This window comes from Engraulis encrasicolus, chromosome 12 (genome assembly GCF_034702125.1).
Source record: "Engraulis encrasicolus isolate BLACKSEA-1 chromosome 12, IST_EnEncr_1.0, whole genome shotgun sequence".
NCBI classification, from domain to species: Eukaryota; Metazoa; Chordata; class Actinopteri; order Clupeiformes; family Engraulidae; genus Engraulis; species Engraulis encrasicolus.
In genome coordinates this window covers 54,452,646-54,474,756 of record NC_085868.1, presented here as the reverse complement: position 1 = coordinate 54,474,756, position 22,111 = coordinate 54,452,646, and the positions used below count along the sequence as shown (strand labels likewise).

The 22,111-nt window shown below is 42.8% G+C and overlaps 1 protein-coding gene across 1 annotated transcript; it reads right to left on the bottom strand.

Moving 5' to 3' along the window:
* Positions 1 to 2,468: 2,468 nt before the first annotated feature.
* On the bottom strand, positions 2,469 to 20,947 carry LOC134459619 (high affinity choline transporter 1-like). Its single transcript, XM_063211965.1, has 10 exons — positions 20,896 to 20,947; positions 19,002 to 19,185; positions 14,926 to 15,039; positions 13,871 to 14,026; positions 13,466 to 13,614; positions 11,534 to 11,677; positions 7,991 to 8,144; positions 7,534 to 7,748; positions 4,301 to 4,524; positions 2,469 to 2,805 (listed from the first exon to the last, which is right to left on the bottom strand). Exons 2-10 carry the CDS (start codon positions 19,177 to 19,179, stop codon positions 2,469 to 2,471), a joined length of 1,671 nt encoding a protein of 556 aa, XP_063068035.1. The 5' UTR covers positions 19,180 to 19,185; positions 20,896 to 20,947.
* Positions 20,948 to 22,111: the final 1,164 nt, after the last annotated feature.

The window sequence follows — 22,111 nt, the reverse complement described above, 5'->3', positions numbered from 1 at the left end:
TTGAAGGAGGAAACCAACGCACACCAGTGATTTCGAGGTGCAACGACGAGCGGGTGCAAGATCAGTTTTTGAGAAGAAGATACCGCACACTCTTGTCCATTGTGCTGCAATTTATTTAGAAAACGTTTCGGCCCGTATGGCCTTTCTCAAGTTTTTACACAAGCAAAGTGAAGACACCCCTTATAAATTGTCCTCTAGTGTGTGATTGGCTGACATCAGCCGGTTAATCAGTTCCATGACACCTGCCAATCAAGGTGGAGTCTCATAACATCTTGATTACATCATGTTTCCATTACAAATTGGCAATAATGTCAAAAGGACAGGTAACAGAAGTAGATGATTTATAAGGAAAACAAAAAACATAGTGATACACCAGTCCCTGAGTGTAAGAGATCCAAATACCAAGTAAACTATATACATAATTACATGATGGGGAGGCAAAGACAGAACAACACTTGCAATGTGCTTATCATGCCACTAGAGGCCGTCGTGAAAAGTATTGTCACATCTTGACACCCATCAATCAAGGCCAGATGATCTGCACAGTGACATTGAGTCTAATTAGAGAAAACATTTCAATTCAAATTCCACATTTAGACCAGAAGGAACCAATGTCCTAAGAAAATGGTTATAATAATTTTCTCTCTGAGACAGTAAACGTTCAAGGTTACCCCCACGCCAAGGCAGAGATTCCTTTTCAATCCCTATATATCTTACTGCAGAGACCGAGTGGCCAGATTACACAAAGTGCGCAGCTACTGCATAGTTAAGGGTTTTACAGCGAATAGTGTGATGCTCTGCAATGCGTACTTTTAACTCCCTACTAGTTTTCCCAACATATGACTTTCCACATGGGCACGTAATCAGATAAATTACAGATTTTGTGTTACATGTGATAATGCCCTTAATAGGAATAAGTTTACCTCTATGAGGATGTTTAAATGTAGTACATTTATAAGTATAACTGCATTGTGCGCAGGAGCCACATTTACAGCTACCATCCGGAAATAGGGGTTAAACCGACGTGGAGGGCGCAGTCAATGGTGGAAGATCAGAGTTAACCAACCTGTCTCTTCGGTTTTTGCCACTACTCCTGGTGGGTTCTGAAATGCATCACCAAGGTTAATATCTGATTTGAGTATGTACCAGTGACGGTTAATAGTACTCGTCAGTTGCTCAGAACATTTTGAGTAGCATGTAGAAAATATAATGGCGGGTTCTTCTTTTTTCTTTCTTCTTTTTTCTTTATTTATAAGGGGTGTTTTTCACTTTGCTTGTGTAAAACTTGAGAAAGGCCATACAGGCCGAAACTTTGTTTTCTAAATAAATTGCAGCACGAGGGACAAGAGTTCCACTTCTTCTCAAAAAATAATGACAGACTTAACATAGTTACATAAGAACATAGATGAAACACTTTAATTAGTCCATCACAGAAAACACTTCCGTGACCCCAACAAGGAATTTCGGCAAAATCCGGGAAACTGCCAGAGTTCGTGTCCCAAGGATCCGTGTTCATGTCACAGAATTCTTTGACATCAGGCTGACATACACCATAGGTGCCTTTGAAGGAGCTTTCATTTCTGGTGGTCTCAAATCTTTCAATCACCATCAATTTATATGTAACATGGACTCTCCCAGACTGGTTACTCTTGGCCACAGAGCAGACAAGTAAGTACCCTAAAATATGTGCAGCTCTTGGAGTCCATTTTGTATTTATTTTACAGTCCCTGTATTACTTAAATACACTCAATCAAAAGGAAATCTAATTACATCACATAGATATGTTCTGGCGTTGTATTAGGGTTGCCATAGTAAAAATACATGTAATAATAGTTCATGTATAACACATAATAATACACGTATAAACCTTTAAAGACAAGGGGCAAATAAGGCACTTTAATTTTGTAGATTGTAGAGTCAGTACATTGTCAGTACAAATAACAGAAAAATATCTGCACACTTAAATCTTTGTTGTGCTCTTTTAATTTGCCAAGGATTTAAGTGTGCAGACATTTTTCTTTCATTTATCACAGTTTTTGTTTATGTTTGGCATCTTTTATTCGAGAGTGCAATGTAATCTGGTTAAATATAGTTAGTGCATTGAAAAGTTATTTTGCTCCCTGGTGACTTACAACATATGCTTGGTAACAATGTTGCAGAGGTAAAAGAAGCCATGTAAAGTCATATCCTATAAGAACATAAAAATGTATTTATACTCGTCTCAAAAGCGATTATCTCCCGGCTTGTCCTGGTCTACCTTTGCATCTGCACTTGATGTTCTGTATATTTCCTGTGTACTGCTTTTGATGTTGGCCATGATTATGTACTCAATTGCAAGTCGCTTTGGCTAAAAAAGCGTCTGCTGAATGTAATGTAATGTAACATGTCTTTGGTGATGACATTGCAGAGGTAAAAGAAGCCTTGTAAAATCATATCCTATCAAAAATAGAAACGTATTTGCCCTCAGCTTAAAAAGCAGTTGACTTCTCTTCAGGTTCTGAATCCAAACAGCCTTTATCAGACACTGACATCATCATCATCTTTGCCATCTCTCCGCCCCCTGCGTCACCACCGCCACTTCCTCCTTCCAGGGTTGCCGGGGGTGACGACGAGGTGAGACCAGTGACCCCGAGCACGTTCCACCTCTCAGGAAGTATGCGATGGCGGAACAGCTGCTCAGAGGCGTACGAGACCAGCAGGACGCAGGCCAGCGTGAGGAGGGCGGATAACGTCCGTACGGGCACCGAGGCTCCTCCGAGATATAGGACTGCCGGCAGCACCAGTTCGGGCTCTCCCCTCAGGAACCTGTGGAGTATTCATAAGACAAGCATACATCTTAGGTGAGGGCTTTACATTACATTTAGCAGGCTCTCCCCTCAGGATCCTGTGGAGTATTCATAAGACAAGCATACATCTTAGCTGAGGGCTTTACATTACATTTAGCAGCCTCTCCCCTCAGGATCCTGTGGAGTATTCATAAAACAAGCATACATCTTAGGTGAGGGCTTTACATTACATTTAGCAGGCTCTCCCCTCAGGATCCTGTGGAGTATTCATAAGACAAGCATACATCTTAGGTGAGGGCTTTACATTACATTTAGCAGGCTCTCCCCTCAGGAACCTGTGGAGTATTCATAAGACAAGCATACATCTTAGGTGAGGGCTTTACATTACATTTAGCAGGCTCTCCCCTCAGGATCCTGTGGAGTATTCATAAGACAAGCATACATCTTAGGTGAGGGCTTTACATTACATTTAGCAGGCTCTCCCCTCAGGATCCTGTGGAGTATTCATAAGACAAGCATACATCTTAGGTGAGGGCTTTACATTACATTTAGCAGGCTCTCCCCTCAGGATCCTGTGGAGTATTCATAAGACAAGCATACATCTTAGGTGAGGGCTTTACATTACATTTAGCAGGCTCTCCCCTCAGGATCCTGTGGAGTATTCATAAGACAAGCATACATCTTAGGTGAGGGCTTTACATTACATTATTACATTAGCAGGCTCTCCCCTCAGGAACCTGTGGAGTATTCATAAGACAAGCATACATCTTAGGTGAGGGCTTTACAATACATTTAGCAGGCTCCCCCCTCAGGAACCTGTGGAGTATTCATAAGACAAGCATACATCTTAGGTGAGGGCTTTACATTACATTTAGCAGGCTCTCCCCTCAGGAACCTGTGGAGTATTCATAATTCAGACAAGCATACATCTTAGGTGAGGGCTTTACATTACATTTAGCAGGCTCTCCCCTCAGGATCCTGTGGGATATTCATAAGACAAGCATACATCTTAGGTGAGGGCTTTACATTACATTTGAAAGACGCTTTGTTTAAACCAGGGTTGCAGCGTTTATTTAACGATCAGAAGAATTCCTGACCAGAACGGCGTCAGACAGACCCTCTGGCTTAAGTATCCTCTGGACCCTCCGCCATGAGTCCGGAGTCCCCCAGCCCAACCCAGAGTCAGTCAGAGTCTTTTCACATTCAAGACTAGTGTGTTTGATTTCCTATTGTTTCTCATGACTTGAATCTCACCCTCCTATAAATCCTGAACATAGAAATGATATGTAAAAATATGAACCGTGATGCTAACGGTAGGGCACTCGTCTGCTAAGCACCTGACCCGGGTTAGGAACCCGGGTTTCGATTCTGGCCCGGGTCCTTTGCCTACCTTTCCCCGTCTCTCTCCCCACTCACTTCCTGTCCAGCTCTTCACTGCAGTATCATAATAAAGGTCTAACATACCCCCAAAATTATATAAAATATAAACAGTAGTGTATATATTAACCACAAACCTCAGCAGGACGCCCAGGACGAAGCCCACGGCCGCCCCGTAACCGTTGGCGATGGGGCAGAAGACGGCGCAGAGCAGCTGAGGGAGCAGGATGCAGTAGGCCACGTCCGCCGTGAGCAGCCATATGTGCACGAGGCTCTGGGTAAACAGTGTGATAGTCATGCCCAGAACGCCGGTCATGATGATAGCGACGCGGATCACCCACCGCATCTCTCGATCCGAGGCCTATAATATACAGTAATATAATACAATTTGGGCTGGGACATTGACGCGTTAATTTCGATTAATTAATCACGTGATTCGATTAATTAATTAACATGATTAAAACAAATGAATCGCAGTATAATATAGCTCCATAGTTCTGGGTTATACCAGTGGAGGGCAGTATTAAGCCTGATGGTGAATAGCCTGTTGAAATTGAGAAGAGTTCTCTCTTCTTTTAAAAATGAACAATAGTTTAGATTAAGATTATTTATTGTACTTATTCAAAATCCATGTGAAAAAAATACTTCTCACTGTTCTCAAGTCAGATATTTAAATGCAATAAAAATGTGATTAATTCGATTAATTCATTTCAAAGCCTATAGATTAATTCGATTACATTTTTTAATCGAGTCCCAGCCCTAAATACAGTATAATATAATATAATATAATATAATATAATATAATATAATATAATATAATATAATATAATGTGCACACATTTGACCTCCAATCCTAATGGACCAGCAGGTAGGCAATTCCAGGAATATTGAGTTCAGTGGTTAAACATGTTTAGTTGACCTTGAGGTAGTGATAAATCTAAACAAGAGCCTGGAGTCCTCATTGTGCAGGAAATGGTCAAAAAAGGTACTGCAACCATGCTGCTCATTGAAACTGGGCTGCCTATTGCCATATTTGATCTTTGCATGAAAGCTTACTAAGTAATAAACTATTATTTTACAGTATGACCCAAGTACAGTCATTTTTTAAGCTAAAAATGTCTATGTCTTGAAATTCAAAATGGCAACCATTAAGGCTGTAACGATACACCCAACCCACGATTCGGTTTGTATCACGATATATGACCCACGGTTCGATACGCCCCACGATTTATTTTTTTAGGGAAAAAAATAAGAAGAAAATAAATTATAGGCTATATTTATATATAGGCCTATGCTTTCTTTTTGCATTTACCTGCCTACATTAATTTTGTAGGTCTACTAAATGATGTTGCAGATATAGGCCTACCACTGCAACCTGTTCCCCAGGTGTTGACATCAAAGCACAGCACAGAGAAATTAATATTAATTCAACAAGCAAAAATAGGCTTATTACTAATAGGCTTAGATCATATCATGCTGAGATGCTGACCATGTGTGAGAGACAGAGATGGAGAGAGAAGGGTCAAGGTTCCAGTATAGGTAGCCTATTACAACTGTCTCACATTATCAAACATTATCCAATTAATATCCAAACATTAACTGAAAACAACACTGGTCATATTTCGTCAGGAAACATATTGTATTAAGTTACTTACAGAAATGCAACACTTAATTTTGATGTTTAATATTTTTGTAACTGTTTTGATCGTGCAGCAGCGCACACACGCTTATACAAACAAAACTCGAAATGAACCTCAGTTATGTTCTCAGTATGCAACACGCACGTTGTCCTTTGTTTGGTTTTGTGATTTGACATTTTGTCAAGAGCGGGAATAGATGAGCATGTTTTCGCTAGGCAGGCGGTCAATGTGGGGAGTAAATAATGCTGCCTAATATCCACATCGACCTAAACGTTCGCCTGACTTCACCCTTATGAGCGTATAGAGCTCTAGCGATTTAAAATTTGGGCAGGCGGAGCATCTCTCTCTCTCTCTCTCTCTCTCTCTCTCTCTCTCTCTCTCTCTGCTGAACGTCTATCTCCACTCAACATACATCGGCGCATGCATGAATAAAAAAAAATCTTCACACATTTGATAAAGCCTTCTTGGTCTGTTGTTCATTTCTGTGCTTTACCTTCCGACATTTGCCCAAGTTGTTTTTGTCTCGCGGAGGTTGCTGAGGCAATGAATAACAACCAATGCACGTGCTGGTTGGACGGAACATTTTACACGAGAGAGGGGAGAATGGAAGTGTTACTCGCTCATGTGCGCCCCATTTCTAATTGTCTTTGAGCGCATATGCAAGCATTAAGCGCATATGCAAGCATTTGCCTGTATCCTGCTGTTTTCTAGACTGAGGGGTAACAACTTTAAAAGGGCGCATCGCGATTCTGCGAGGAAGGTTCGCGATAGGGGTTCGTGGGTCTGTGTACCGCGATCCCTCAGTTCGATGCAATATCGTTACAGCCTTACGGACCATGGAGAAGATCCCCCCTTTTCATGCATGAAAAGTGCAATTTTCCCAATCATAATGATTACTTAGAATTTGATGGTGGAGGTAAGCAGTGGGCAGATCGAGAGCATGGACTACATGGGTTGGTCCATTATGATTCGACCTGAATGTGCACGCAGCCAGGGATCCCAAAATGCTAGGTGGCTAGGTGATTAAACATTGGAAGTTCCATTGGATGAGTGTAGTGCGTGGTAAGAACCTGTTTTGTAGTCTGATGGATGTTGTAGAGGTTTCTGTTGTTTCTGTGAGTACATCAGAGTCGATTCCTATGCTTTGTAAATTAAGTTTTAAGGTGCCGGTATTCTTGCTGCAAGATACGCGAGCGTGTGCACGATTCGTTCATGAACGCGTTAACATACGTATTTAATGTCAATTTCGCGCGTGTTGGACACAGCAGTCAAATGCGTGCGTCAGGTGCGATATCTTCAAACTCACTGGGGGCAATCGTAAGATAGACTGCGCAGTTCCACGCGTGTGCTTGATATGAAAACGACAATGGCAGCAACTTTTAAGAGCGTCTCGTTGAGTTTGTCCGAAATTTCAAAAACATTTGTGATCATGCTTCCTTGTTGCACTTTGAAAAAGGAGCATGCACAGGAGTAGGCTAGTAGCAGTATTCTTTCCTTGCCCAGAGAGCCCCTCTTTTTGTTTTGTTGTTTTCCTTGCCATCTGTGTTCCCAATTTCCGCTGTTTTCTGATGGTGTTGGAGAGCATGGGGGCTGCACTCTTAGATTAACATACTCTTTCAGATTAGCATACTGCACTTTCAAAGTTAGAGAGTAAGACCAACACATACCCAAAATAAAGGCATAAAAGCCTAAATTATCTTTTTATAGAAATGCAGTGCGAAAAAACCAACCTGTTTTCTGATGTGTCTGTAGATGTTGGATGAGAACATGGAGGCGCTAGCGATGAGGCTGGAGTCTACGGAGGACATGACGGCGGCGGCCACAGCAGCGATCCCAACGATGGAGAGGAATGGAGGGGTGAGGTGCTGCAGGCAGATGGGCAGGATGCCAAAGCTCTCTCCACGCTCGTATGGAGAAGGGGAACCATAGGAGGTCAGATTCCAGTCTGTGGAGATTGACCATTACATTGCATTACATTACCTCATCATTAGCCCCTCAACGCCCCCTTGAGTTCATCATAAGCCTGCCACCCTCCGCCTAGTATTAAAAAATAACTTTCTACGCCAAACTCTACTAGTTGCATGCGTTACACTCATTCCCCCCTCACTGCCATCCGGGTCACGGCACCAGTGGCTGAACCTGGTTACCTGTGGATGCTGCTACCACCAGGAAGGTGACGCTAGTTACCTGTGGATGCTGCCACCGCCCCGATGAGGACGGGGGGGACCCCCAGGAAGAGGACGATGACCGAGGCAGCAAAGCAGGTGATCTGAGCCTTGGCAGGCGACGAGGCAGACAGCAATCTCTGGTGGAAACACTGGAAACCAAGCAGGCCCATACTCTGCAATAATAACAATAACAATAACAACAACAATGATAACAATAATAATAATAATAATAATAATAATAATAATAATAACTTCAATAACATATAATAACTTAATAATTTGTATAGCAGAATTCATACATGCTGTGTCCCAATGTGCCTAAGAGTTAGGTTAACAACAACGGTATTAAAAAAATAAGAATTAATTAATTAATTAATTAAAATAAAATATGTAACATAAAATAAATGAAAAAAACAAACAAATAGAAAAGGTTGATTAAAAAGTAAAGAAATAAAAGGCCAAAGTTCAGGCCAAGGTATGCTGAGCAATGATAAAATGCTGAAATGGCATAAAATTCACAGAAATCTTGCAAGTTAGACCAAAAAACAGGGGCAAAGAATCACAAAGATTGGAGAATGTAAATGTGTGTGATTTCCGGGGGGCGGGGCGGTAGAGTCGGGGCCCTAGGTAGTGCGGGGGACCTATGTCATCTGGGCTGACCAACGCATCACTTTAGAATAGGGACCCTCATTCCACATCTGTTTTCACACTGTTCAGGGTTTGTTCACACAGTGTACCAGGAGCTTATACACATTGTATTCTGGCCCTTACTACTTACTAATAAATAGAAATATAGGCTTACTGGTCCTTACTAAGGTTATATTAGTAATAAATCCCTAATTGGGCATGAACAAGACATTTGTGAATACATGCTTAACAACTGTCTTATTTTGCTTAGTACATGCCTTACAAGTTACTTACACAGGCATTAATATTGTATGTATTAGTGCTAATAGATGTATCCCTAAAATAAAGTGTTACCGATTAACTTGAAGCAAGGAAGGGGAACTCGCACACCGTACTGCCGTATGCAATAGTGAACTTTTTATTGCATTAGAAAAACAAAATATGTGCTACCCAGGTGTAGTGAAAATTGGCCAAATTTAAGAGAGACACAATGGATTACACAAATGCCAATGTGTACCCCTGGCTGAAGGAAAACAAAGCCCAGCAACACAGACGCATCGGTTTCAGAGACGTGCCAACTTCTGCATCCAGTTCTGACCTGCTCGCCAACTCCGATGCAGATTTTTCAGACCCCCCCACGTGCTCGTGGAGAGATAGAGGCGCATCAACAGAGCACACGATCAACGCACGGGGCAGGAGGGGCAAGAGGGGGCACAAGACGTCGACCACCCAGGACCTACAACGCTCCAACGAGACGGAGCAGCAGGGACCTGAGGTATGTCAACTACTACTCAACCTCTCGGATGTGAGCTTCAACCAGGATGACACCAGTATTCTAAACAAAGGTCTTTCTTTTGTTCCAACCCCTGTGGCCAACCCCTTCCAAACCAAAGTTGAACTTTTCAACTGTTACCGTGTGAAATATTTTTTTTTCACAAGGGCAGATCATTTCCCCACCATCCACTACCTCCACGGAAGCGACACCTGTTGCTGCATTCAGACCCAAGAGCACTTTCACAGCACCCGTCCATAATTCATCTATTGACACCTTTTGCAAGTTAGTGGACATGGATGTTGAGTCTATGTATTCGTCGGTACCTGCTACATCGAGGAGGCGTAATTGCACAAAAGAACAACTGAGTTCACCGTCATCCATATCCAAAAACACTAATGTGATTTTTAAGATTGCGGTGGTCTGGTCACCATGAATCGTTCCGATTATGAACACAAAGTTCTCAGGCAACTGTCGGATGTTGACTCCATTGAGTAATTACACAATAACCCCACGGGAACTTACAAGAGGGAAATTGATCTTTTCCTGAATGACTTACTCGAAAAAGGTTACATTAACACATAAGAGAAGAAGTTCCTCTCTTCTGACAACCTGACCATCCCTGTAATTTACATTCTGCTGAAAGTACACAAAGCATTTGACACATTCCCCACAGGTCGCCCAATTGTGTCCAGCATTGGCTCGCTAATTGGCTCCCTGTCCAAGTTCGTTGACGCACACTTAAGACCGAAGCCTTACCGTCCTACCTCAAGGATACTGGTGACTTTATTAAAACATTGACAAAAATTGACCTAGGTAAAAGTGAAGCATTCCTCGTAACGATGGACGTTACCAGTTTGTACACAAACATCCCCCATGCCATTGGCCTCTCAGCGTTACAGTTTTTCCTTAACACTCGCCCTCACTGCTCCCCATCCTCTGACTTTCTCATTGAAATGGCGAAAATGGTTTTAACCAAGAATTACTTCCTATTCAACAATGATTTTTTTTCCCTGCAGATCAGAGGGACAGCAGCAATGGGCGCAACATTCGCCCCTGATTATGCAAAACATTTCATGGGGTTCTTGGAGCACAATCACATCCACAATAATAACCAATTTACTGAAAGCGTAGTACTGTACAAACGCTACATTGATGATGTAATAGTGGTATAGAAAGGCACAGAGGAACAATTGAAAAACTTCCACTGCCACATGAACAGTCTTGTGGACACAATCAAATTTAGCCTGGAGTACGACAAAAGCCAGATACACTCAAACGTGAAGATGGGAAGCTTTTCACGACACTGCACAGAAAAACCCACAGATAAAAACAGCACTTTACATGCCTCAAGTTTCCATCCATGGCCCACCAAGAAAGGACTCCCGTATAGTCAATTTTCACGCGTACGTAGGATTTGCCAGAGGGACGATGACTTTCAAGTAGAGGCAGATAAAATATACGAGCAGTTCATCCAGCGCGGTTACGCCACCGATGTCCTTGATTCTGCCCTGGATCGAGTAAAATCCGAGGACGGTTCGGGCCGCACTCGAGTGAAACCACCGCACAAGGACCCTCCTCTCACATACACCCCTTTCAGTCATCAGATAAAAGAGATCATCAAACAGCACTGGCATGTCCTCCAGACTGATACTGTATGCGCTGAACTGTTTCCCCAACCACCCATATTCACTCACTCTAGGTCACCCAACCTCAAAGACTAACTAGTCCATTCAGACACTTATGACCACTCCAAGCGCCTGTGCGCATGATACCACTGTTTTTTTCCCCTGTCGTAATTGTACTTCCTGTCATAACTTTCAGAAAACTGACCACTTTATCTGTTTTTCCACAGGAAGACGCATACAACATGCTAACATGCAGTTCTGTTAATGTAATTTAACTCCTTAGCTGTCCCTGTGGCCTACAGTATGTGGGATCTTTGTGCAGGCAGATGAGAGTGCGTCTAAACGAACACCGTAGCGCTATAAACAGAGAGGGACCCCAAATCGCCGGTTGCGAGACATTTCAATGAAGCAAAACACTCGGCCAGTGACCTCAAGTCTGTTGGTATCGCAAGAAAGTCATCCACCCATCTGCTGATGTCCTGTTTCTGTATGTGCCCTAGCCAAGATGGCCGAATACAGTAATAAGTCTTCTTACCTGCGCAAGAAAGTCATCCACCCATCTGCTGATGTCCTGTGTCTCTATGTGCCCTAGCCAAGATGGCCGCAGGGTCTGGTTGAAGGCGGTGTGGCTGATGTCCTCAGGGATGGGGTTCAGGAGGATGAACGGCACACATAGCCACTGCAGACACATAATAAATAGTAATAATAATAATAACAATAATAATACTAATAATGATGATAATAATTAGATGGAATTTCCTGACAGAAAATGCTTGAGTATGCGTCTTGCATACGTTGCCCTTCATGCATGTGCTGCCCTTCATGCATACACACCATACAGTTTACCATCTAGATATGAGCTTACTTCCTGTTTGGCATCTATCATGGCCAAAAACCATTTCCACGAACTCTAGCACCCCCCAGTGGCAGATTTGCATCAAAACCCAGTATGTATCCTATGGGTGTACTGGAGATCATTTGTAAGAAAATTTGTTGCGATAGGTCAAGGCGTTGCTGAGATATGAGCTAACTTCCTGTTTGGATGGTGTGTATGTCTTTGTGGTCAATTTTGATTGGCTGCTGTTTGCTGATGCTTTCAGCCAATGCTCTGTAATTTTTGGCTAAGAAGCAGAACCGTCCAATGGTTGTCTGACAAACGTTTCATGACAATCGGACAAGAATTGTGGGTGGAGCATAATTTGCCTTGATTTTTATGGCGGGAAATCCATGGTAAATATGACATCATAGGGTGTGTTGGATTTGTCTTGACTCAAGGATGCTACCTATGCCAAGCATTTGATGATCGGAGGTCAAAATGGGGCAAAAAACCTTTTTGCTTATTGTAGCGCCCCCTAGTGGCGGATTTGCACAAAGTATGTGTCCTCTGGGGATAGTGTTGATTATGGATATAAAATTGGGTTCTGATACAAGTAGCCGTTGCCGAGATATGAGCTCACTTCCTGTTTGTCGTCTTCGCTGCCAAATTTGATTGCCTACTGTTTAAAGTAGGTTTAATCAATTGTTCCAGGAATTACAGGTTACCGGTTAATGTATTTCAGTCCGAGGATATCCCCATACAATTTTCGTGACGATCGGTGGGCGGGCTGCCATTTTTATTGATTTTTACAAAATTCAAAATGGCGGAAAAACTATCCTGCCGGAAAATGATATCATCGACATTGGATTCGTCTTGGCTCAAGGATTCCAGGGATACCAAGTTTTTGAAAATTGGACCTACCCCTCTGCAAAATACAAATTCAAATTGGCACACTGAGCCAAACGGTCCAGTATTTGAAGGGACTTTCTGTCTAGAGCGATTCTTCAAAACAAATGGATCGTACAAGAATAATAAAATTAATAACTAGAAGCACTCAGAGAGCGCAGACCTCCGCCAAGGAAGCTGCTTGATAGAACATTTGACCATGTTATACCCTAAGTCTTTCTGCCTTATTTTTGCGCAATTCAATTTCTGGTCGTCTTGATAAATAGGCCAGCAATGGTGAAGAATCTTTAAAAAAAAGTCCTGGTTCCGGTTCACCACCAGAATTTAATCACTTGTTCTTTGGGTCATCACTAACAACTCCGCAAAAGTTTCAGCCAAATCTGTTCACAAGTTTTTGAGTTATCCTGCTGATAGACAGACAAACAGAGAGACAAAAAGACAAACGCGACCGAAAACGTTACCTCTTTGGCGGAAGAGAAAATAAAAATAAAAGTAAACGGAGGAATAACAATAGAATGCTGGCCACATGGCAAGCATACTAATAAAAAGAAAAAGAAACGGAGGAATAGCAATAGTATGCTTGCTGCATTCATTTAGCATGATAACGTAAACGTCATCATGCTTGCCAGTGAATGAATAAAAAGAAAAGAAAAGAATAACTTAAAGGAGTGTGCAAACGTTTTTTCCACAAAACTTTACTTTTTTGTTCAGCACCACTCTACAAGTTTACATGTACGTACTCACCAGTGCAACGAACATCATGACCAGCTGAATGACATCAGTGTAGGCCACGGAGTAGAGGCCCCCGAGGAGGGTGTAGGTAATGGCGACCGCAGCAGAGATGACCACAGAGTAGACATACGGCACATCCAGTATGGTGCTGATCGTGCCACCTGGGAAAATATTAAGACCAGAGACCATAAGACCATATTAAGACCATCTCGGACATGTCCAGTCTGCAGCTCGCGGGCCCGGACATGCGACGCGCTTACACCGTGCTCCAGTGGGCAAGGGATGATCTGTTCTCATGTATTCAAACCGTTTTGGACGGAGACCGGACACGTCCAGACATGTTAAGTGGATGTCTCGCACTCGCAGTGGTCAAGTACCATTAGGCTGTAGCCCTGTGACGAATTAGCCTTTTTTTACCCAGTGCTGTCAGCGTTCCTGCCATCGATAGGATCTCTGCGACGATGCCAGGGATGACCATCAAAGCGGCCACGTGTTTGCCATATTTCCTCTCAAAGGGATCCATCATCGTCATATATTCCTTCTCCCTCATGGGCTTAGCGAAGATTAGACCACCTGGAATTAGCAAAAGACCAAAAACAGAAAAGAAAGAAAGAAAGAAAAGAAATCTGAGGCAGTCAAATGGTAAATGGACTGCATTTGTATAGTGCCTTTCCACTTCTTCCAGCACTCAAAGGGCTTTACATTGTATGTCTCACATTCACCCGTTCACATACCTGGGGCAGTGGCTGCCACGCATGGTACCACCCTGCCACCAGGAGCAACTTGGGGTGAAATATCTTTCTAAAGGACACATCGATGGGGTCAGGCAGAGTGGGGCTTGAACCTTCTGGTTGCCAAAACACTCCTCTACCACCTGAGGCACCATCGCACCAATGTTACACTGTGTAATATTTTAACAGTTAATTTTCAAAATTCCAGCTGCCCATTGACAAATGTTACCTTTCTTATGAATACTTACCACCACCATCACATTCCAAGTATTCATTATGACTGGTAAAATTGCACTTTTCATACATGGAAAGGGTGATCTTCTCCATTGTCCGCCATTTTGAATTTCTAGACATGGACATTTTTAGCTGCAATATGTTCTGTAATTTCATCATACTAGTAAAAATTAGTCTATTATGTTAGTCAATATTCATGTTAAGATGAGTTTTGGCGATTGGCAGCACAGTATCAGTGAGCAGCATAGTTGCAATACCAACTCTGGCCACCATCCTACACAGCGCACCTTTAAGTACTGTATATGCATAGTAGTAGTAGAGTAGTGGGTGGCTTTGAGGATAGAGATCAGTTTTCCACTGGGTCCACTCTGCCAGGAGCGATAATGAAACGACAAAGCCTCAACAAGGAACTGATTGTAATCAACTACAATCAGTACAATACACTGTAAAATGAGCTACAATCAAGATCATTGTCCAATCATTGTGTGAACTGGGTACAGTCCTTACCTGATATAAATGCCACTGCGTAGTGAACTGGGTACATCACCCAGACGAGACCTTTATCTGGGCTGTAGACGCCTTCAGCAAGGCCCAGGATGAAGCCTCCTCCAACCCACGAAGCTGCGGCAAACACAACGACACACAACAAATACACCTGTTAAGACACAGCGCTATACATTTGCTGTTAGAATGGCAATGACCAAGTCGTAGTGCATTAGTAAAGGCCCTGTGTTATGTCATTTTATTGTAGTACTATGGTACTTAACAACGTGCCACTGGAGGTACGGCTTGCATTAAGGGGCTACTAACGATAAACCATGTAGCTGCGGCAAACCACATAACACACCATCAACAATTAATAAATATAACCCAGGTAGCAGCCACAAACATAACAATGACACATATAATTAATAAATATAACCCAGGTAGCAGCCACAAACATAACATGCCACAGAACAATCAGAGGTGTCAAGAGTAAAAGTCAAAGTAAAATAAAAAGCCAGGTAGCTGCCAAACGCCAGAGATGGAGAGAGTCACACAGCAATCGGAGGTATCAAAAGAAAAGAAATACAGTTTCCTTCCAACACAGGTACCGGTAACTTAGTAACCAGCACACCTGTGTACTTGTCTTGCGATTAGATGATAATTAATAAATCATTTAAAGATGGATTAACAGTGGTGCTATGACATTGCTGCATTATATTACATTACGTTACACCTCGCTGACGCTTTTATCCAAAGCTTACAGTTATTATTCTTTAGGGGATTAGTTTCAGTCCCTGGAGCAGTGTGGGGTTATGTGCCTTGCTCAAGGGCACCTGAGCCATAGATAGAGGTGTGGAGAAAGATCTTCTGCTCTTCAGACCACCTCCCAAACCATCAGCCCAAAGCTGCCACACTACAGTGGGCCATGTGAGGCTAATATCGCTCATCCTTTACTGATGCTGCCAAACACATTCTGCTGAAATTTAGTCTGACGTCTGAACTTACGACTACATCCCAAACTATTCCCATTTTTCCAAGCTCATTCAAAACAGCCATGGTAAAGCCACTCCTAAAAAAGACAAATTTAGATCAGAATTCTTTAAACAACTACAGACCTATATCAAACCTCCCCTTTATAAGCAAGGTACTAGAAAAAGTTGTATTTAAACAGCTTAATCAACATCTGGCTGGGAATGATATCTTGGAAAAATTCCAATCAGGCTTTAGAGCCAACCATAGCACCGAAACAGCACTAACCAAAATAATAAGTGATCTTAGGCTCAGCACTGCCGCAAACAAAGTTTCAGCACTTATCCTCCTCGACCTCAGTGCCGCCTTTGACACGATAGACCACAACATACTAATTGACCGCCTTGAATCTTGGGTAGGCTTGTCCGGTCACGTCTTAGAGTGGTTCAAAACATATATTACAGGAAGGCAGTTTTTTGTCACCATCGGAGAATACGTCTCCAACAAGTATGATGTGCCTTTTGGAGTTGCTCAGGGTAGTTGCTTGGGCCCTCTCCTCTTCTCTCTCTATATGTTGCCCCTGGGCTCCATCATCAGAGAGCACAATGTTGATTTTCATAGCTATGCCGATGACACTCAACTATATATCTCTGTCGAGCCTAGCCAAACCACTGCCATTCATGCCTTGACTAAATGCATGTCTGCCATCACAGATTGGATGAACAGTAACTTCCTAAAATTAAATGAGGATAAAACTGAAGTGTTGCTCATTGGGCCTAAGAAAAAACGTGCAAAACTCCACTCAAGCCTAGGTGACCTAAGCATGCACATTAAAGATAAGGTTACTAGCCTAGGTGTGGTCATAGACTCGGATTTGAGCTTTGAGCCTCACATCAACAAGATAACAAAATCTGCTTTTTTCCATCTTAGAAATGTCAACAAAGTGTGCGGCTTGGCCCCCCGACAAGACGCTGAGAAACTTATTCATGCCTTTGTCACCAGTAGGATAGACTACTGCAATGCTCTCTTCTCTGGTCTCCCAAAAAAATTAATTGACAAATTGCAACTCATTCAAAATTCTGCGGCAAGAATCCTAACAAGAACCAGAATGAGAGAGCACATCTCTCCTGTCTTGGCAGACCTGCACTGGTTACCTGTCTCGTACAGAATCGACTTTAAGATTCTGCTCACAGTATTTAAAGCATTAAATGGACTTGCCCCTAGCTATATCTCAGACATGCTCTCTTTTTATGCCCCTGCTCGAGCTCTCAGGTCCACTGATGCCAAGCTGCTAAGGACCCCCACCCCCCCGCAGAAGAAGATCGGCGACGCCGCGTTTGCCTGCTATGCGCCCAAGAGATGGAACGCCCTCCCCATCGAGATCCGATCAGCCACCTCCGTCGACTCCTTCAAGAAGCAGCTGAAGACCCACCTCTTCATCCTTGCCAACTCCTAGCTGCCAAGGCGTCATAGTATCCCAGCTGCCGCAGCGCCCTTACTACTCGCAACCAGCCCTGGCAGGGGGCTCCCCTAGGTGGCCGCTGGTCTCTGCCTGAGGTTTCTTCCTGACTATAGGGGGTCTTTTTTCTCAGACCTCACTGAGCTTTTTTTTCCCCCTTACAAACTATGAATCAAGCGAAAGGGAGTTTTTCCTCACCCCTGATGCCACCAGGGGAGCCACCTGAGCGCCCAATCTCTGTGTAACTATCTATGACTTATGATAGGCCCAGCCACTATGGACCTTACACATCTAAGAATCCTGGTCCTAACCTACGTTGACCTTATGACTCTACATTCTCTGTCTATCTCTTCTTCCTCTGCCTTCCTGCTTTTTCTGCCTCTCCTCTATACCTCTCCTTTTAAATCTATCTCTAACAATGTTTCTTTTTCCCATTTGTTAAGCACTTTGAGTTACATGCCTTGTATGACACAGTGCTATACAAATACAATTATTATTATTATTATTATTATTATTATTATTAGGCCAGTGATTGCCAATCAGGGGTACGTGTACTAGATTCAAGATTCAAGAATTTATTGTCATTGTCAAAAAGGCAACGAAATTGTGTTTGGGGTACAATACTTAGTAGCAGCAGGTTTTCAAGTAAAGTGCAATAAGAGGTAAAAGTGACACCAGTGCTTGACCACCACCACCACAGCTTGAAGCTCAACTACAACTACTACTTTCATGGGCAGTCATGGGTAAGCGGTTAGGGCGTCAGACTTGCATCCCAAAGGTTGCCGGTTCGACTCCCGACCCACCAGGTTGGTGGGGGGAGTAATTAACCAGTGCTCTCCCCCATCCTCCTCCATGACTGAGGTACCCTGAGCATGGTACCGTCCCACCGCACTGCTCCCCATGGGGCGCCACTGAGGGCTGCCCCCTTGCACGGGTGAGGCATAAATGCAATTTCGTTGTGTGCAGTGTTCACTTGTGTGCTGTGGAGTGCTGTGTCACAATGACAATGGGAGTTGGAGTTTCCCAATGGGCTTTCACTTTCAAACTAGTGTAAGTCGCTCAAATCGCATCTCATCACCCAAACCGCTTTTGTCTTTTCAACCGCTAGCGATTCAATACAATTACATCTGTCGCAAGAATCGATGAAGTCGTGGTTGTTGTATTTGTAACATCAAGTTTTGGCAAAGGACGCGCTCAACTTCTTGGAAAAACGAAGGTCTTTGGGTGCGCGAGAAAATGTATCAACTTAAGGAAGAAAAATCCGCACTCACAAACTGCGTCTCATTATTTATTTATATTACCACCATGTACCACGCACTGATGAAGGCTTGATAGCCGAAACGCGTTTGCTTTTTGGACATGGTGGTAATATAAATAAATAATGAGACGCAGTTTTTGAGTGCGGATTTTTCTTCCTTAACTGTATTTGTAACATAACACTTTAGGCTACTGGTCGTGGACCCAAGCTATGACCTAGTAGTTTATTGAACAATGACCCAAACTATGACCTAGTCCCAAGCTATGACCTAGTAGTTTATTGAACAATTTCAGGTAAAACATTGAACCCTAACATTTTACCGATCATGTTGAAGACTGAAATTATGAACTATTTCATGAACTATGGTGTGTTGAACAAGTTCAGGTAAAACGCAGAAAACTATCACTTTACCGGTCATAGTGAAGATTCCCACGGCTAAGTCGATGGAGCGTCCACCCAGTAGTGCTACCTCGGTAAATGTTCCCACGGTGGCCTTGGCTTTAGCCCTCCTGGACGACCATATCCCTGTTGCCAGGACGGCGGCATAGAACACCATCGTCGCTATCAAACCCGGAACATTGAGGGCCATGGTGAACTGCAGGCAAGAAGGGGTAACTGATTATAAAAGGCACAAATAGCATTATAACATTATAGGCCATCTAATGATGCCATATTTGGCGGCGTAGAACGCCATCGTAGATATCAAACCGGGCACGTTGAGGGCCATAGTGGACTGTGGGGAAGAAGGCAGTAACTGTTTATAAAAGCACAAATAGTACATATAACATTATAGGCCAAGGCCATCTAATATGCCCATATTTGGCAGCATAGAACACCATCGTCGCTATCAAACCCGGAACGTTGAGGGCCATAGTGGACTGAGGGGAAGAAGGTGGTAACTGTTCATAAAAGGCACAAATAGCACATATAACATTATAGGCCATCAAATCATGCCCATATTTGGCAGCATAGAACACCATCGTAGATATCAATTCGGGAACGTTGAGGGCCATGGTGGTCAGGTTACTGTGGACACTGAGCTTAAAGGGACACTGTGCAGGAAATGGTCAAAAAAGGTACTGCAACTATGCTGCGCATTGAAACTGTGTTACTTTCCTATTGCCAAATTTCATCTTTACATGAAAGTTTACTAAGTAATAAACGTATATTTTCTAGTATGGCCCAAGTACAGTCATTTTTGTAGCTAAAAATGGCTATTTCTGGAAATTCAAAATGGCGGACCATGGCGAAGATCCCCCTTTTTATGTATGAAAAATGCAAATCTTCCAGTCATAATCAATACTTAGAATTTGATGGTGGTAGTAAGTATTCATGAAAAAGGTAACATTATTGAATGGGTAGCATGGATTCTGGAAATTAACAACTAAAAATCTCACACAGTGTCCCTTTAAAGGCACGAGAACTTGGAGCCTTCACAACAGCAATTGAAATGGTGTTTCCAAAACACCTACATCATTACACAGTTGTGAGAAAAGAGTGCAGTGTTAATTCAACACTAAGAGAATATTTTAAACACTCCAACACGTGTTAAAATTACTCTCAAAGTGTATAAACAGCTTCGTTTTCACAAACATAGCATGTGAGCTAAATGTGGCTAACTCTACCTGAATTCACCTGGATAGGATTTCGATTTCACGTTAAGTCAAATGCAAGACAGTCAAAATTAAAACAACTTTCTTGCACAATCATGTTTTCACAGGCAACCTGTCACTTAGGAGAATAGGCCTAAATTGGGCCACAACATAATTAATAAAACTGTGGGTTCCAAGCCTATGCCAGTTAATAATCACTGGCCTACATAACTGGGACCTGGACAAGGAGGTGCCAGTTGAGTGAAAGAGCCTCCTCCCACGTCGGATGGCTCTCCCTCAATGCCAGATTAAGAAAGTCAAAAAGGCTACTTTGGTTTTATGCTAAATGTGGCACTCACTGTAAAGTTGGTGCAGAGCAGAGGGGTATACTAAGAAGCTGGTTCAGGAGTAAACCAGGTTAAGTTAAGAGGTAAATCATCTAATAGAAGAGCCTGGTGTCTGAATTTTCTTCTTGTTCAGCAACTTGACAGTGAGTGCCACATCCCTAAACAAATGAGGACTCCAGGCTCTTCTATTAGGTGATTTACCTCTTAACTTACCCTGCTTTACTACTGAGCTAGTATAGGCCTCAAGTTGCTACAGAGTCAAGTTTATGCACTGTCACGCGTCATCAGTTATCAGAGGGACAGCCAATGGCTCTCCCTCCATGCCAGCTTCTTTGTTTTTTATAAAAAGAAAAATGTTTCACTCACCGTCAAGTTGCTGCACAGTCACGTGTGCAGTTATTTATCAATGGGACAGCTGGTTTCTCCCTCTTCTCTTCCTTATTTGTAGCCCGTGTCTGCAGATGGAGGTTTTACATGTGCGAGTTGCCAGACGAGTGCATATTTGCGACGCGCTATCCTTCGGGTCTGTTGTTTGGGTCAGTTAACCGTCAGTGTTGCCAGATTGGGCAGCTTCCCTCCCAGTGGCGCTGCGTAGGATGGCTGTCTGCGGGTAAAAAGGGCATTTTTTGGGATGGAAATCATCTGTCACGTCTGGCAACCCTGGTGAGAGTCTGTAGACAAAGCAGGAGATACTGTATCTTAAAGATGTCTCAAAGTGTCCTTGGCAAGGACAAGCCAACGCATTATAGCACTTCAAACTGCCTGGAGGTTAATGTGTAATACAGGGGAAGCTGCCTATAACATTTCCTCAGCTTCATCAATGTGATTAGTAATGATCATATATGTTATGCAGCTGTTTGAGCGATGATAGATCAGTGTTTAGAAACAACAAAACAAATGAACAGAGATACAGTAATGAACGTGGCATGTCTCAAAGCATTAGATGTATCCAATGAAGCCAATTCTAAACCGGGTCGCAGTGTTGGGGAGTAATGCATTACAAAAGTCATGAATTACTATAATGCATTACAGAAGTCATAAATTACTGTAATGCATTACAAAAGTCACAGAAATGTAAGGCATTACAGGGGGGAGATGTAATAGTTACAATGTTAGTAACTTCAGTTATAATACATTTGAAAAGAGCCTTGACTTGAGAGTTTGATTTACACTGTAAATGACCAGATCCATATTTAGTTTTCTTGGCCCGAGTATTGCCTTGCATTGCATAGCAATATGAACCAACTGTATCTCACCCAAAAATTCACCGCGACTGAAGTCTTGGTTAATAATGAAAATACTGTGTATACAAATAAATTCAAACCTACTTGTTGATGTTGTTGACGTCCTCATGAGCCCTCTTCCTCCTCGATGTGATTCCTTTGAGGTGTGACTGGCGATCATTAGTCAGTTCACTCTGCACTTGATTGGGAACTGGATATGCCAGTAGAGTAGGCAATCATTAGCAGGGTTGCCAGATGAGGCTGATGATTTCCAGCCTAAAAAATGCTCAAAACCCGCCTAGAAGCACTAAATCCTGCCCAATTCTATTGATTTCTATGGCAAAAATTGGGCAGGTTTT